The sequence below is a fragment of the Salarias fasciatus genome, chromosome 8, assembly GCF_902148845.1.
Source record: "Salarias fasciatus chromosome 8, fSalaFa1.1, whole genome shotgun sequence".
Taxonomy (NCBI): domain Eukaryota; kingdom Metazoa; phylum Chordata; class Actinopteri; order Blenniiformes; family Blenniidae; genus Salarias; species Salarias fasciatus.
In genome coordinates, this window is record NC_043752.1 from 5254019 (window position 1) to 5271779 (window position 17761).

The window sequence follows — 17761 nt, forward strand, 5'->3', positions numbered from 1 at the left end:
GAAATACTTATATTGAGAATTTATCATGGAACAGTATGAGCATTTTTCATATATTTGATCTCTAAAGTCTGAGAAATAACCGAGAGGCAGGTAATTTATTTGGTGCTGTGCTTTATCCTGGCGTGACGTCATGTCAGTGACGCAATGCGGAAGTGTTGTCTGTTTTGTTGCAGTCGCGTGCCGAGCCCCTCAGAACAGAGAGATTAGCTGCTTTAAGCTGGAACAAACAAGGCGGACAATGGCTTCACGGGACTAAGACGGGGAGCAAACAGCAGCTGGCTGTGTTCGGAGCGCCGCAGCCTCCTCAGGTTGGTGTCGGTGTTTGTTGTGGAGGCGGAGACCCGCGGTGTGGGTTTACAGGTGTCTCCTCCGGTGTCTCCACTTCAGCCGCCTCACTTTTGACTTCTTGCCGCTATGTTTACGCCGCAGCTGAGGACGCTGCTCTTCTGGGCCTGGGTACTGGGATACGTGGCCTTCCTGCTGTCCGTGAGGAGGATGTGGACCGGGAAGTACGTCCGCAGCCCGCTGGTCAGGTCGCTGCTTGTCGGCATGGTGAGCGACGGAGAGGCGGCGGCGGTGGAGACCCTCCAGGTAGGATTTCTACCACAGTCTGGAAAGCTGACCCAAACATCCCGAAATCTGCGGGCGATTTTCAAACTGACACAACCCCACTACGCATACCACGTTTTTTCTTCTTTTCTTTTCTTTTCTTTCTTTTTTTTTTAATGGAGATGCGTGCTTTATAAGCTAAACGATTAACGGAGGGAAGAGGGAGAAGCGCAAACACGCACTGTCTTGCTTTCGGTATCCACTACTTTTCAGTAAAGCATCATTGCCAAGCATCCATTTTCTGCTGTTTATTTATTTTAACTTGGATTAATGTGACAATCAAAACTCAAAATGTCTTGGGAATTACAATTTTGTAAAGAAGATTTGAGTTCTTATGGTGTGTCTCTTTAATCAGCCACCATCTGGATAAGCCTGTTGCCTCATTAAAACCTGTTTAAGGGGAGCACTGATCTGCACACTGCATCTGATTGTAGTAGCTATATGCAGTATTTTTAGTTGCTTTATTTTAAATACTAATTCTTATTGTTTATTAAAAAAAAATGTTGTTGTGATTTAGGCTCTTGTGTCAAATAGACCTGCTTTGAGGATTGAATTCCCCATATGGGATGAGAATAGTCTGATCTGAGTTAAGTTCCATCACCTGAGAAGGTTCCCTGAGCTTTTAAATAATCTATTAGTGCTGCATCCAAACACTTTAGTGGTAAGTTGAAAAAAAAGTAAACTTTTCTCACTCTTGTTTAAGTGTAACCTGTCTATTCCTCCCTCTCTGGTTCCCGTTCTGGGTCCAGTGGTACCGCTGCAGCCCCGACCTGCTGGGGGAGTCCATGCGTCCTCTGTTCCTGCAGAGCCACCTGGACTCGGGCACCAGGTCGTTCCTCAAGCGCAGCGTGGAGAAGTCCGGCTGGATGTTCACGCAGCTCTACCACTCCTTCATGTCCACCGTGCTCAGTCCTCTGGTGTCCCGGACCTCCATCAATGGGTGAGCACCACTCCAACCCTCCATCCTCACCCTGTCCCCCTCCCCCCGTCTCAGTCTCTGATGCACTCTCTCTCTCTCTGTGTCTCTCTCTCTCTCTCTCTTTGCAGGTTTCTGGGCCGGGGCTCCATGTTCGTGTTCTCCAGGGAGCAGTTCCAGCGGCTGATGCAGATTGGCCCGGACTGGAGGGCCGAGAGGCTGCTGGACCTCGGGGCAGGGGATGGGGGGGTCACAGAGGTCATGGGCTCCCACTTCAGGGAGGTCTATGCAACTGAGGTGTCGGCGCCGATGAGGTGGCACCTGCAGAGGAGGAACTACAAGTAAGAAGCTTTTGTTACTTCACTCGATCTGTGACACCAGTCAATCACACGCTCCCTTTGCTCTTTCTCCAACTCTCTGTTTCAGGCTTTTAGGGATCGATGAGTGGCAGCAGACGGGTTTCCAGTACGATGTGATCAGCTGCCTGAACCTGCTGGACCGATGCGACGATCCACTCCTCCTGCTGCGAGACATCCGGCGCTCGCTGGTTCCCAAGACGGGACGGCTGGTCCTGGCCGCCGTGCTTCCCTTCCAGCCCTACGTGGAAGTCGGTTAGTTTGAATAAATAAAAATGAAAAACGATGCATTTAGATTGAAATGTTGTGTAATTTTGGCCTAATACGGCAATCCAAACCATTTTGTTGTTTCTCTCCATCAGGAGGGAGGTGGGAACGTCCCAAAGAACACATCAGGATCAAAGGGAAGACCTGGGAGGAGCAGGTGACCAATCTGTCCAATGAGGTGTTTCGCCGGGTCGGGTTCGAGGTGGAGGCCGTGACCCGGTTGCCTTACCTGTGCGAGGGAGACATGTACAACGATTATTACGTCCTGGATGACGCGGTTTTCGTCCTCAAGGCCTCGGAGGAGAACCAAGAGCCTGTTCTGTGAATTCAAAGTGTTCCCTGAACTAATCTGAGAGTGCAGGTGTGACGCTCGGGTACCGTAGTTCCTACCTTTACCAGCCATCTTGTGTGACAGTGATACCTCGACTTTTTGAAGCAAAAAAAAAAAAAAAACTAAAAAGAAGTAGTGAAAGGCTTTTCAGCCTCTACAGATGCCAACATATCTTCATGTCAAAGTGTTTTTGGTACAGTTCGTCCTGTGTGCTCAATGTTAATGTTCGTCTTTTGTCATTAGGTGTTTACTGGGGAAGAATCATGGTTGAACGCTTGCAAATGTTTGGATTTTCCAGGAGCCGCATGTGCACATACTTGATTTTAACCAGTTTGAACTGGGCTCTTTGAATTTATTCTTGTTGACGCCTTCTTTCGATGAGCCTTCGCAATTTTAAAATGCAACTTCTGTGAGTAGTGAATGTACCGGGCTTCAAGCTGCATCCTCTTGGTTTTGACCTTCAAGGGAGAGCAGATTGAGCTTGAAATGCAGCAATAACCCGTGCTTTAAAGTTAATGGCCGCATCCTGAGTATATGCAATAAATTCTAACTTCGATATGTGCAATCCGGAAATTAAAACAGCTCAAAACTTTAAGTGAACATGTGAAAGAATTGAGCTAAGTGTCTGGAATCTATTTGAAAATACACTTAATATCTCGTTACATGTTGTAATTTAAGTACTGTAGCTTTAATATTAATGCATAAGCAAACGCTGTAGCACAAAAACCATAAAATGTACAACATGCAAGATTATTCAGTATTGGGTGGCAACGTGAGTCACTACAGCATCTGCTCAGGGTTTTAACTGTTTATTCACTTTCATGTTATAAATTTGATATAAAAATTAAAGGTTTTGGTTTAACATTACTATACTTTTAGGATCCTGACTTAGCTTTAGTGCTAGTTTGAAATTTCTTTAAAAACCTAACTTGTTTACACTTACAAATTAAAAGACAATTTGAACAAGTTTATTAAGATCTAAGAAATTTAAGCTTCAACGTTATAAAACTGTCAGTGCCAGTGTGTGTTTTGCTCTTTGTTTTAAAAGCAGGAAACAAGAAGATTTTGCAGTGATTAAGATAATTACTTCGGGTTAATCCGAGGACAGACTAGATGTTAGAGTGACTCACTACACCATCTGGTGGTCAAGCCTGGATTTGCCAAAGCTCTGCTGTTAGCTGGCTAGCTTCAGGAGCCAGCTAACAGCACAACGTACTTTGAATTTACATCTTGAACTGTTCTGACTCTCACAGACTTTTTTTAAATGTAAAAAAAGTTACTTTTAAAGTAAGCGCAGTGATGTGTAAGTTATGTAGCAAAATCGCACTAAGTTATGCTAACTTTTGCTAGCAGGTTACATGATACTGAGACATCAAGCAAAATAATTGGGTGCTTAGAAATAATCAACGGTTTTTAAAGATCAGTATTTGCCAGGGTTGCATGATATGCAACGATGTTGGGTATTACCAAAACACAAACTTTTAGATTTGCTCTTCCAGATAACAGTGCTCTTACTCCCTCCATCAATTTCCACCAGCCATTACGGAACTTTTTTCTCCTACTTCGCATGATGAAATAATTTATGCAGCTCAGATAGTGATAAATGTGTGATATATCATGCAGCCCTCGGTGAGATTATGTTTTGTTTGAAAAGTGACAAGGTTATGCTCGCAGTTTTGCACTTGAGATGACGGTGCATCACAGTTTATTCAGAATTGTGCCAATTTCATGCAATATTTGTAAGCGTGTATTGTGTCATGGTTCATCAATAAAAGGTTACTCTTTTTTTGCCAGTGTTGTCTGATTCTTACAGGTAAATGAATGTGTAGTTTGGTATCGTGGGAGTTTTCAGTTTCTTAGTGAATGCATTAATTGTGATGATGATCTTCGGGGTTGTTTTATGTGTGTGACGCTTCTACACGTATCTTAAAGAGTGAAGAAGTGCGCTGACGCAGCACTGCGGGATTTCATAATGTTTTGTTTGCTTCTTTGCGACTCTTCACGATCTGACAACTGGGCTTTACTATAGTTTCCACGGATCGTGAAGGCGGCGTAAACCCTGCATAAATTATGCAAATATGCACTCTCTCGCTTCTCATTGGCTGAGCCGCCGAGCGTATCTCGTCTCCAATTGGCTGCCGCCTGTGTTGGCCACGTACCGGAGCCACGTCGCGTTTTACTCGCCATTTTCCTGTCCGGTGAAGCCCAAAAAATCCTCCCGATCCGGTGTCACCGAGTCAGTCCCCCGCTACCGGATCCAGAGACTGAGCTCCCGCGCAGACGAGCGGAGTCCCCCTTCGGTTTGTACGCGTCGGTGCCCCCGGTGCTCCCGCAGACATGAACATCTTCAGGCTAACCGGCGATCTGTCGCACCTCGCAGCCATCATCATCCTGCTGCTGAAGATCTGGAAAACCAGGTCCTGCGCCGGTGAGTGAACCTTCACCCGGAGGCACCTGCAGCTCAGGTTCTAGGTTTATAACCTCGTCGTGTGGGGAATGTGGAGTTAATTAAAGGGGAGAGAAGCTCCACGGCGCTTGGCTCGTTAGCCTGGCTAGCGGTTAGCTTGCTAGCAGTGGGTTAAAGTAGCGACACTTCTGCTGGAGACGTGTGATCTGATCTGATGTCTCAGACACAGCTGGGGGTTATTTAATCTGGTGAAAATGGGTCATTGTGGCATGTAGGGAGGGTTTATAATCCCACTTCCAAGAGGAAAGTTTGCGCTCCCACGCTGCCTGCTCCTCTTTACATTAGCCTGGCGTGACCTCTGTGACGTGGCAGCACCCAGACCTCCAGATTTAGAGATCCAGTGGATCTGCATGGGCTGTGAGGCGGGACAGTCAAACTAGGTCTAATGTGCAATCCGGCTCTGCTGTTTTCCTGTTTTCCCAACAGGTCAAAGGTCCAAGTAGTATCTCCTTACTGCAGCCTGTCAGCTGAGGGTTATCTACCCTGCTGCTGTGTGTCCACACACACTCTTCAGTCTGCAGCCTCACACATCTCCACTCATATCACTAGATTATTTATCTTTTTCCTCCATGAGAATGCAGCGATCGGTGCCTCACCTCCACCTCCTCTGGTGGTGGGTGTGACTGATGCATACGTGTAGTCGCCTGCCAGCACAGCAGGTAAACACAGAGGTGTCCTGCTGATGACAGACAGCTGTCATCCTGCAGAGATGGAGAACATGCAGCGGTTTACATGGGTCTGAAATGCATCTTTTCTCCACAACTTTATGAACAGATCACTCAAAAAGTCAGATGCATGCATTTCTGTTTCCTCCTTTCAGTAATAAGGCCTTGTTTACACCATTGTTTTTGCATTTCTCTTTCAGAAAAGTTTGCACACGTGTGTACATAGCAACGCATTCAAAATGATGTCCAATGCTAGTTTTTGAATTACAAGCCAGCCACGGACAAGTACTCTCTTTTTCTTTTTAACTACAAACATATGGCACTGAGTATTGCTGATTTAAAGCTGCTTTTGGTGAGTTTATCACCGAGTGCAGCAAGTTAAACACATGGTGTAAACATTAAGGCCTTGTTCACACAGCAACGTTAAAAGTAAACATTGTTTCTGCATTTTCGGTTCAGAAAAGTTTCATGTTTTACATCGCAGCATCTTGAAAACGATGTCTGTTTAAACAGAAATGCTGAAAAAGATGGACCATGTCAGGTCACAAGCCCCGTTTCCATGGAGACAGAGATGGAGCATTTTAAAAAAACTTATACCTTGTTAGATGTTTTCAAAAAGTTGTTTTCAGTGGTTCTGAGCACTGTTGTCATATAACCACAAACTTAAAACATGATAAATGTTTTCTTTTTTACTAGAAAATGTCGTGTTGACGGAACTTTAGAATACATTTTTCCCTCAGACGTGTCAAAATGTGTCCTTTGCAGTGATTAAAGCTGCTTTACCTGTTAAAAAAAGACCTATCAAGGTGAATGTATTTTAAAATACAGCTCTGTTCTGTTCATGCTCTATTCTTATATAAATGCATAAAATTAAGATTTCTTCTTTATCCCCTCATATTCATGCTGTATTCCTTCTTATAATAAACTGAGTCAGACCAGTGACTTCTACATTCCTTCAGAGTGAATCTAAACTCGTGCTCATACACCACACTTGATAGTAAATGTTAGTGGAGTTTCGTATGTTTAAAAGTAAAGCAGCAGCTCTTTACCCGACAGGTGTTTTACAAAGGGTTTTATTATTATTATTATTATTGTTATTTTTTTGGTCTCTTCAGCTGAAGCAGTGCTTCATTCCAAGCCTCACTCTACAGATGGGACATTCATTTCTACTGAAGCGTGATGGTTTTAAATCTTTGTTTTATTGACAGCGGGACGATTTGACTTTTAAATCTTTTTGCATGCTGGACTTCCTGTATTTTCACTTTTTAAAGGTCCAGAGTGAGATATTTTTATGACCAGCAACAAAGATTTATTACTATTAATGAGTTACAAGGCTTTCAAAGAAATTAGGTGAAATCGTTAAACACAGCGGTCAAGTATAGAAATGAGACTCAAAAATAATGAAAAACTGAGGTAAAAACAGCAAGGCTTCATTAGCACGATGATGTTTTCAAGTAAAAATGCTAAACTTTAGCTGGTTCTGGGTGTGTGTTTATACGACAGCGATGCTTGGAGCTACTGAAACTTTTTGAAACGGCTTGAAAATGCTCCGTCTCCGTAAAAATGGGAAATGCAACTTTTCTGAAGTGTTGTTTCTCTTCATGCAAACATTGATGGTCTCACACACACATACACACAGTCTCAACCAGTAAAGATTGATTCATATAAGTCTGTTATAATTTCACAAAAACCAAGGCTCTGTTGCACAAAAGTAGGATTCAGACATCCTGGATAAATGACTGAGCCTGGCCGCTCCAATCCAAACCAGACAGGTTCAGGCTTAATCGATTGTGCAAAAGACCAAGAGAGGATGGGAACACACAGATTCATCAAGCCAGATGAAATCTATCCTGGGTGCATGCACACACACACACACGCACACGTGGTTCCTTAAATAGACCCCTGGACCTCTCTAGTCTCATCCACAGTCAAATAAGTATCACCTGGTTGAAAGCTGGATTATGAAGGTGTTCATTAAAAACTTTGAATTTGAAAGTGAAAATTTGTTTACCAATATTTCATGCATTTTATTTTTTTACTGGAAGCCAAAGTTAAGTTTTGAAAATGGTTGTAATCACATGTGAAGAAATCTATCTTTACTGTAAAAAGTCCATCCTGATAATCAAATGTTGCTGCTTCTTCTCGTCAGTCACAGATTAAAGGATTTATCTGTTTCAAACTATTCGGGGATCAACACTGTGATCAGATAGGGCCACATAAAGAAACAACAGATCATTTTCACCATGTGTGAAAGTTAGTTACCGATTTTAGCTGAAGAGCAAACAGGGTGTCGGTGTGTTGAAAGCAAATGTCTTGAATTAAAAAAGATGTAGTTATGAGCCGTGGATTTAGGGACTCTGGTGGGATTTCAAAGCTTCTGAGAAAGTTTTAGAGAACACTTTGAGCTCCTTCCTTCACTTTGTCTCTGTTCCTCTTGTAAAACTAAGCTCATCTGTGCTTCTGTCCCCGCAGGTATTTCCGGGAAGAGCCAGGTCCTGTTCGCGTTGGTGTTCACCACGCGCTACCTGGATCTGCTCACATCCTTCATCTCCCTCTACAACACCACTATGAAGGTGAAAGCGCCCCTCCCCCTCAGCCCCAATGCTCAGGCCCCGCCCCTGTTTGCTGAAGGAGGAAGTCAAGCAGCACGCTGACGTCTCTCTCTCTCTCTCTCGTTTCGATCCTCACAGATCATCTACATCGGCTGTGCGTACGCCACCGTGTACCTCATCTACATGAAGTTCAAGGCCACATACGACGGGAACCACGACACCTTCCGGGTGGAGTTCCTGGTGGTCCCGGTGGGCGGCCTGGCCTTCCTGGTGAACCACGACTTCTCCCCGCTGGAGGTCAGAATGGAACGCCACTTGAAAGGGGGGCAGTTTTTCAATGAATCGTCCTGAAACTGGACAGATTGTTGGATTTTCGGGGTTGTAGTTTTCTGAATTGTTTCCAGGTGGAACGTTTCGTGGAACACAGCCACGCTCTGACGTTTGGTGCTCTGTCTCCAGATCCTGTGGACGTTCTCCATCTACCTGGAGTCGGTGGCCATCCTACCCCAGCTCTTCATGATCAGTAAGACGGGCGAGGCGGAGACCATCACCACCCACTACCTGTTCTTCCTGGGCCTGTACAGAGCCCTCTACCTCATCAACTGGATATGGAGGTTCTACTTCGAGGGCTTCTTCGACATGATCGCCATCGTGGCCGGCGTGGTGCAGACCATCCTCTACTGCGACTTCTTCTACTTGTATGTGACAAAAGGTGAGAGCGGCTCTGCCTCTACGCTGATGATGTGCTGCTGTTTGTAAACAGGTGAACGTGTTCGGTCTGGAGCTGAAATTCCGTTGATATTTGTTAGTTTGATGCCAACAGAGACCAGAAATACTGGTTGGACAGTTAGTTTAACAGTTAGCATCTCCCACACTGCGCTAGTTTAACTGAGTAGAGGGCAGTTTGGGAAACGTCTTTATAAAGGTGAAAGTGCTGAAATAGATAAAAGATCTAAAAAAGACATTGACTGAAATGGCTGAAACAACAAAAGAGGCTAAAAATGTACTTAAAATTATTAAAAAATGAGTCAAATTGCTTAACATTCAAGTGAAACTGCAAAAAATGGTCAAATATCTTAATTATAAAGTTGTTCAAATCCGTAAAAAGTCATTAAAATTCCTAAAATTGCTATATTGGGTAGAATGGTAAAGAAGAAAAAAAAAAGGCTCAAAATGTTGGAATTGTTAACTGTGGTAAAATAGAATAAAAATACTCAAACAGATCTTACAAAAAAAAAAAAAAACTAAAAGGATTGGATTAAACGGCTAAACACCACTTTGCGCCATAAAAATAACTCAAAGTTTCTAAATCAGGTGAAATTGCTGAAACATCTTAAATTGTTAAAAATGCCATAAACCGCAAAAAATGCTGAACTGTGAGAGATATTCCAAAATGTGAAAAGATTTTAACTATCGGCCCTAACTTTCAAAAATCCAACTTGACTATATATCAACAATGGGTATAAACGGCCCCAAAACAAAAAAAGACACAAGCAGCTAAAGAAGGCTAAAACAATTCAAACAGAATAAAATAAATCCAGCTAAAGTACGATTCTGTCATAAATAGCTAAAACTATGGATTCATTTGAAGGTTATTGATATTTTGTGACTACTTTAAACAATTGTATTTAGTAAAATGAGCAATTCCAGGATTTTAGTGGTAAAGTTACTTCACTGCAGAATTTATGAACGAGTTCCACTTTAGGAAATAATGAAATTGAGCTGAGAAAATGAGGTTATTGATCTAATTTCATAACTTTATTAAGCTAAGGCCCCATTTTCACGACAAATTTTCAAGTGAAAATGCATCGTTTGTTTCATTTTCTTCTCGGAAAACAATTTAGAATAAACAATTGAATCGATCTTTTGTCGTTTCAGTGCTGAAAGGAAAGAAGCTGAGTCTGCCCGCCTGAAGTGCCAAAGAGGAGCGTTTGAGCGGACTCCGAGGCGGGACGGAAGCTCCTCCTCCGGTGTGAGATGCCTCCCACAGAGAGCGAGCGGGGAGCCTCGGCTTTCGGATTTCTGTTTGACGCATCTCGCCTTAACTTTTTTTAATACTCTGTAAAAAGGAAGAAGTTAAAACAAAAAACAAACAAAAACCAGGAAAAGTTTTCTAAAAAAAAAAAGGAGAAAAAAAACAGATTGGGAGATGTAAAAGTGGCCTGTGATTTGGCGGACTCATTCTTGTGGCGGGGCGTTTGTAAGAGTATTTACAATCACAATAAATGTGCTGTTTTGTTGTTTTTTTGACTTTTGGTGGGCAAATGCTTCATGTTTGTTTTTCTTTCATTCCCACATGTAAATTCTTTCTGCTGCAGAAAGGTTTTTTTTAATTGTTTTTGCCAACAATTTGGATAAAACTTGATTTTTTTTTTCTTTTAAAAGTCCACAGCTGGTGTAGCCAAGGTGTGTTTTATCACCTTTCTTTCACTGTAAATGGCTCCACTTCATCTGTAATTACACATGATTGCACTTCTCCGGCTCTCCCTTCAGGCGCAGATGTATTTATTTTTATCTTTTAAAGAGTCCGTAGATTTGTCTGCTCATCGTGCGATGGGGGATTTTAAAGGAATCTTCCAGAGTCGGACTCGGAATCGGAGCGCCGACCTCCCCGGGACAGATCTCGTTTTCTCACTTGAGCTTTTCGCATGATGTTGCCACCATGAATAAAAATTTTGTGGGAAACAAAACTGTCTGTACATTCTTTCTAATGATGTTTATATGTCATCCACAGGATAAGACAGGATCAATCATCGAAGAGAATTTAACCAACAGGGTCACTTTAAGTTTTCTTTAGTTCATATTCTTTCTTTTGGGAAGTAGTGCCATATCGATTCATGGAATCACTTCTGTCGTTCACTTTCATGGATTTGACTGAGAACTCTTTTGTGGCTTCATATTGTGGCTCCAACTTAAATTCTGGAAATTGGCCTCTTTTTCATAAGTCATGAAGTTTGCAGACTAAAACTAGAAACAATAGCAAAGACATGAAATGATAAAAATAGGTTAATACATCTAAAGTAAATAAGAGATCAGCAAAGTTTTTTTTTTTTTTATCTGAGCATTTCCATATTAAATACAATCACTGATGTGGATTCTTTTAATGTACGTCAGTGAAAAACGTTTCTATAGAATAAAATTACTTGATTGCACGTTTTTTTGTATCTTGTGTTACATGTTCAAAATATCCTCATTTTTTGACAGCTTAAAAATGCAGATAAAATCTGACTTTTGTTACATATTTAAAATTCCATCATGTTAGATTTGTCATCTCAGATATTTTTTTAAAACTTTTTTTATGTTTTCTTTTTATTATGGTGCGGCGCTAAATATTGTCCCTTCCGCCTGTCAAAGGTTCCTTCATTCTCCTGCACCATGAAACACTGTTAGAACACCACGCAGCGCGTAATCACTGTTCTTACATGTGTTTGTGTTTTTAAACGGTCAATTTTTCGAATATTTTTTTTCCTTAAGCTTTGAAGAAAGTTTTCAACTCGAATCGGAACTAGGAACTTTTCTATCCGGAACATCTATTTCAGGTGTAACGTTTCTCGGTCCCGGTGACAAACAGGAATGAAAACAGGTCTAAACAAACTTACATTTCTCTGCCTTTTTGAATAGCAGAAAACAATAGTTGAAGTTTAAAGGTTGTGCGATAACTTAAGAATAGCTTCTTGGATAAAGACGATGTTGGATCACAATGTTCCTGTCGGAAACTCTTTATGTAAGTTATCCTGAGTTGAAATTCTAAGCTAACATACTAACGTACACTGTGGAGGGAATCGAACATAACATGGGTTTTAGTGCACTTTCAAGCTCGTTTTATTCCGTGTTGCTACTGTGGTATGCATCGGGGGGAATGAATGTTAGTAGATCTGTCCTGTGTAGCGACACAAAGGTATTTATAATATTTATTCGAAAATACAAAAATTCCCTCCAAAAAGTTTTACATGGAAGTCATTGAAATCTCAAAAAGTCCACCAGATACTGATCAGAAGATATTTTAACACCCAAAAAGTCAGTGTACATTTCCTTGTTTTTGAAATACTTTTTTTTTAATTATTAAAAGACTAGAAATCGGAATTTAAAACGTGATATCATGACTCAGACGTGTTAAAATGTGTCCTTTATAGTGATTAAAGCTGCTTTACCTGTTAAAAAAAAGACCTATCAAGGTGAATGTATTTTAAAATACAGCTCTGTTCTGTTCATGCTCTATTCTTATATAAATGCATAAAATTAAGATTTCTTCTTTATCCCCTCTATTTATGCTGTATTCCTCCTTATAATAAACTGACTCTGACCTGTGAATTTCATTGTTTGTGAAATATTTTTTTTTTATTAATAATTAAAAGACTAGAAATCGGAATATAAAACATGATATCATGACTCAAAATGTTAAGGCCAAAACGGGACTTTTGGTTACTTTAATTCACACCAGCTGTCGCTGAGAGGGTTTGTTTGTTTTTTTTAATTTCTTAATGAGGGGGGACTTAATCAGACTATTTCTTTGGGAAATAACTTTAATCTATGCCACTTTCTTCAATTTTGAACATTCCTGTCATACTGTGTGTAAACATTTCTCACTGTTCATGATGCAGGTTGACAGTCTGTTGTGATGGTACTGTTTTTTACGCTCTTAATAGAAAGGAAGTATTTGTAGTATTTCTGAATGTCTATCCATCCAGGCGCCCCCCTCGACATCCTCCGTCTGATGGCCCCCCCGCTGCGCCTCCTCTCTGCAGCCATGTGGAAGACGGTGCAGCAGAAGCTGGTGTCCCACTATGGGATGGTGGAGGAGCTGGTTTCCAGGGTGATGGACCTGGTGCCCGAGCTGCTGAACAATCAACAGAGGGCACAGCTGAGCCTGGGCCTCCGAGCCAAGGTGACTATAAACGTCATACACACCCCATTAACGCTGCAATTTCTCAAGTGAAAATGTTTTTGATCCAGAAAAGTTTAGCATTTTTTGAGAAAGATATCCGTTTACATGGAAATAACTTAAGAAATAAAATGTGTCTCCACTTATATTGACAATGTTGTAATAAAGGGTCTTTGTCAGAGAAGTGCTGTTAAATTCAGTCGTGAACGGCGCACATGGTATTCACTGTTGTAAACTTTTATTGTGGCATGCATGCACAGTAGCAGCATTTCAGAGAAGTTTTGTTTATTTCAATTTCCATGGAGACGGAGAGTTGTAAAGTTCCACCTTGGGAGCGCCGGTTCTCCCAAATATTAAAGAAAACATTGTTTGTGTCCGCTCAGCTGATCCTGGAGATGTGTCAGCTCGGAGAGGCTGACCTGCAGGTCATCCAGCCTCACCTGGACCGGATACAGAGCCTCACTGACACATGGACAACAGAGGTGATTCAACATGTTTCTAATGTGAATCCGCTCCAGGGTCCCTCTCTGAGTCTGATGTAATGCGTTGTCTCACAGGTTGGTGGAACAGACTCACAACTTCCGTGTTCCAACTTTGTGGATCGTGTGAGAAAATTGTTGATGAGTCCTGAGGAGAAAGATCGGTTCTTTCAGGTCAGTTACGATCGTTTTTTTTTCTAGTTTCTTCAAGATTAGGAACAGTTATGTTCTCCTTGAGGGCCTTAAGCATCCAGACTATGTTCAGGATGTTTTTTTCAGCTGTTGCTTTTAGTTAAATCCATGTGAGGCTAAACTTTGTTGGAAACGATAGTTTTTCTATTTTGCTGTGGATAAGCATGCAAGACGCACAGTTTTGGTCAGAAGATTTTTGGAGTTTTCTTGTTGAAAAAGATTTGACTGTCACTGAAACATTCGAGCACTTGAATAGTAACAGTGACTCAGATGGAGGCACTTTCTCACGTTTTCACATGTTGTCATGGAAACATGATTCTCCTTTGGCCGATTGACGGCCCATTTACACGACATTTCAAGTGAAAACCCATCAATTCAGGAAAGTTTTGATTTACTCAGCAATATTTTGAAAATGATGTCCATTTACACAAAAAAGGTTGAAACATTAAAGACAGTGAAGTTCCAGGACAATGTGCACGGTAGCCTCTTTTCAGAAAAACTATGGTTCTCTGTTTACATGGAGACAGTCAGAGCATTTTCATAAAAAGCTGTTTTCAGTGGCTCCAAGCACTGTTGTCATGTAAACGAACACCCAAAGCACAACTAAAGTTTTGTGTTTTCACTTGAAAATGTTTTTTCTGGAGTAATCCACTTTCTAAGCTTTCACTCTCTTTTCTTTTTCTTTTTTCTCCCAGAGTGTGTTCCCCGAAGAGTTCGGACCTGCGTTTGATGAAGCTCTTCACACTCTGATGTATCTGTTTTTATCCCGACTGGAGAAGTTTGTCCCTCTTCAAACGTTCCAGCAGGTACGTCACAATCACACCACTCTCTACTGAGATAGATCCTTTGGATGAGCTTCACCTAATATATATCATTTTTCAATTTCTTGGAGGTTGCATGTGTGTTGGGGGAGGCGTCCTCAGTCCTGGAGGAGTGTGTGCAGTCTGCGTCTCAGTGTGAGGACCTGAGGACTCTACTGCTGTACCGCAGGAACCTCACAACTCTGGATCACCATGGTAAGAGAACCAAGATCATTAAAGGTTTACAGGAGAGTAAATGTGTGCAAAAAAAAGTTTGATTTTAGTTATTTTTTCTACAATTAAAACATAACTAGCCCATTGCTTTTACCTTTTGGGTCAAAACTGACCTAGTTTGACAACAAGCAGTAAAAATAATTTAAATGTAACTCTACTACACTGAAATTGATGACTTTTTCGTAATGTGACTTACCATTACATGTTTTTTCTTGTGTAAACGAGGCCTGTTTCTTTGTTGATATTGTGTTGATGAAGAATTACGGATTGTTTTTTGTAGCCCCACTTTCAGTCTTGTCTGAATGATGAATGACTCTTCTTGTTTTTCACTGTGTAACCACGCTTGCTAATTTCCCTTTCAGATCTCGTCTCAGATGGTGCCTGCATCATCTCAGCTCTCAAGCTTCCCCCAGTACGACCTTCTCCTCAAACACTCGTCCAAGATCAGTTCTTGGAGGATTCTCAGTCGCGCGTGTCCGAGTTGGACAAAGAATCCACATCACTGCCTCACACAGTTCAAATTACAGCTGACACAGCCTCGGAGCAGCTGACAGGAGAGAACTCCAGCTGTGAACCTGGGGAACAGTTACGTCTGGATGATGTAAAACTGGAAAAAACCGCGGATGACGTTGGGAATGAAGACAGTCACATGTCACAGCGTGCTGTGAAGGAGTGTCGGGTCCAGCTGACCAGGATAGAGATGCCTTCATCCTTGTGTTCTCGCCCTGTGAGGCCAAACAGAGGCCGAAGGATGAAGATGTTACTGAGGTTGGAGAAAAGACCACTTGAGGAAGAACGGGCCAATGAAGACTCTTCTAGGAAAACCAACCAAGTCAGCCGGACTCCTGCAGGAGACAGTGAGGAAGAGGAGGAGTCGGGCAGGCGCAGTTGCGACTCCTCTAATGTTGCCCTTTTGAGCCCATACTCCGAAGACTCCTGGTCATTCTACTCTGACCAAAGCTCTGGAGATAAGAGCGTCAGCGGCGGTTCCAGTATGGCTGATTCCTGGTCTTACTACTCAGATGATGACTCTTCTTTTGTGAGTCGTGCCAGTTGTTCTCCTGAACCACCTTCACCCTTACCTATAGAAGACTCGTCGATAGGGTGTAAGAAGGTATCAACCACTAGTAGAAAGCCTGGACTCCTCAACAAAAAACCTTCCACTCAAAAAAAGACTCGTAAATTCCCGTGCTTCATCTGTAAGGAAACAATCACCACCAAACTGGAGACCCACCTTAAAACCCACTTCCCCTCCGGAGACTACACCTGCCCTCGCTGCGATGCCAGATTCCCGCTGTACAGAGGCCTTCAGCAGCACTTGAAAAGGTCCTGCTACGATTTCCACAGCCGGGAAATGGGTCACGAAGCTCCTGAGAAGCCCGAGAACAAATACAAGTGCGACAAATGCACAAACGTGTTCAAGTACAAGGTGTCACTGCGAAAGCACGCAGTGACGCACCACGAGCTCTACTGCGCCGTGTGTCAGAAGGTGCTACGGGACGCCGAGACGCTGGCGAGACACAACGTCTCTCACACGCCGTTCCACTGCAACCGCTGCAGCCAGTCCTTCACCGTGTTCAAGCACCTGGTCAAGCATTGCCAGAATGCGCACAAAGTTGCCAAACCCTTTCAATGCTTCAGCTGTTCGATGACTGTTTCCAGCCTGCGCCGTTTGATCATGCACGAGTGGAAGCACACGGGTCACATGCCCTTCCAGTGCGCCCAGTGCAATGTGAGGTGCAGGTCCGACTCCGATCTGCTTGACCACGCCCGAGTCCACACCCGGGAGAAACCCTACCTGTGCCCAGATTGCGGCAAGACCTTCTCCCAAAGGTCCAACTTGCTGCGACACTTCAACCTTATCCACAGTGAGTGTCGAGATGAGAAGAAGCACTCCTGCTCAATGTGCGACAAGTCCTTTAAGGAGAAAGGAGCGCTGAAGAAACACCAGAGGTCCAAACACTTCAAGGAGCTGTTCCGCAACCCCTGCCCATACTGTGGGAAGATGATCGCCTCGTCCACCATGGCAAGACACAAACTGATCCACACGGGCGAGAAACCCTTCAAATGCGTCCAGTGTGACCAACGCTTCCGGTCGAAGCCTGAAGTGGATAGGCACGTGCTCATGCGCCACTCCTCAGAAAGGCCGTTTAAATGTGATATCTGCGAGAAGGGATTCATTAAAATGTGCTATTTGAAACAGCATGCTAAAATACATTCGGGAGTGAAGCCGTTTGTTTGTCACATCTGTGGAAAAGCTTTCCTGAAAGTATCCAGCATGCTGAGACACAAAAGACTCGTGCACACATTTATAACACAATGACCCTGTTTGTGTTGATAGATCAGGTAATTTTCTGGAAATGTTAACATTTTTGTGAAGCACAGTTTGAAAATTAAAATTCTTATTTTTCTCTGCGGATATTTTGAGTGTTGTCAACTCAATGACATTATTATTTGTTCCGTGCATATTCTCATGTGGCTTCTCAGAAGTTAAATCAGGTACAGACTGGACGTGGTCTTGTGTCTTGGAAGACATTTTAGGTCTCATTCAAGTGGTTTGGTTTCATCACTTCATGCTGTTCTTTTCGATTCACCCAATTCAGTTGCTTTGCAGTACCTCCTACTTGGACAAAGGAGAATACAGAGAAAGTCTTTAAAATGCAATGTTATTATGGCACTATTTTACTATTGTGGCCCACTCCAATGTGAAATTAGGCTGTATGTGGTCCATGAGCTAAAATGTGTTTGATACCCATCTTCTACAGTCACAGGTCTCAATCTGATTGAGCAGCTTTTCGGAAGATAGTGGAACAAATGTTTAACTGATACAGCTGCAGAAAACTAGATAGGTTATCGTATCCAGATAGACCAAAATCTATGAGGAATACCCTCTGAACTCTATTAATCAATTGACATCAATATATGATGCAGTTTTAGACAAAATGGCTCAATCAGGTAGTGAAATGTATGAAACAACTAAAACGACTTAAACTTGAAAGGCTGCATGAATA

At 42.5% G+C, this 17761-nt stretch overlaps 3 protein-coding genes across 3 annotated transcripts; all 3 read left to right on the forward strand.

Annotated features, from left to right (window-relative positions):
* Nucleotides 1-414: 414 nt before the first annotated feature.
* mettl9 (methyltransferase 9, His-X-His N1-histidine) lies at nt 415-2640 on the forward strand. The gene is made up of 5 exons (XM_030097438.1): nt 415-591; nt 1359-1549; nt 1657-1866; nt 1952-2136; nt 2244-2640. The coding sequence occupies exons 1-5, from the start codon at nt 415-417 to the stop codon at nt 2471-2473; spliced, it is 993 nt and encodes a 330-aa protein (XP_029953298.1). The 3' UTR covers nt 2474-2640.
* Nucleotides 2641-4637: 1997 nt separating this feature from the next.
* Nucleotides 4638-10324, forward strand: kdelr2b (KDEL endoplasmic reticulum protein retention receptor 2b). Its single transcript, XM_030097439.1, has 5 exons — nt 4638-4907; nt 8084-8184; nt 8302-8460; nt 8623-8875; nt 10042-10324. The coding sequence occupies exons 1-5, from the start codon at nt 4817-4819 to the stop codon at nt 10074-10076; spliced, it is 639 nt and encodes a 212-aa protein (XP_029953299.1). The 5' UTR covers nt 4638-4816; the 3' UTR covers nt 10077-10324.
* A 1406-nt stretch (nt 10325-11730) lies between these two features.
* On the forward strand, nt 11731-17171 carry LOC115392827 (zinc finger protein 37-like). Its single transcript, XM_030097435.1, has 7 exons — nt 11731-11887; nt 12852-13048; nt 13429-13527; nt 13603-13698; nt 14412-14522; nt 14609-14732; nt 15113-17171. Exons 1-7 carry the CDS (start codon nt 11851-11853, stop codon nt 17071-17073), a joined length of 2625 nt encoding a protein of 874 aa, XP_029953295.1. The 5' UTR covers nt 11731-11850; the 3' UTR covers nt 17074-17171.
* The last annotated feature ends 590 nt before the right edge of the window (nt 17172-17761 follow it).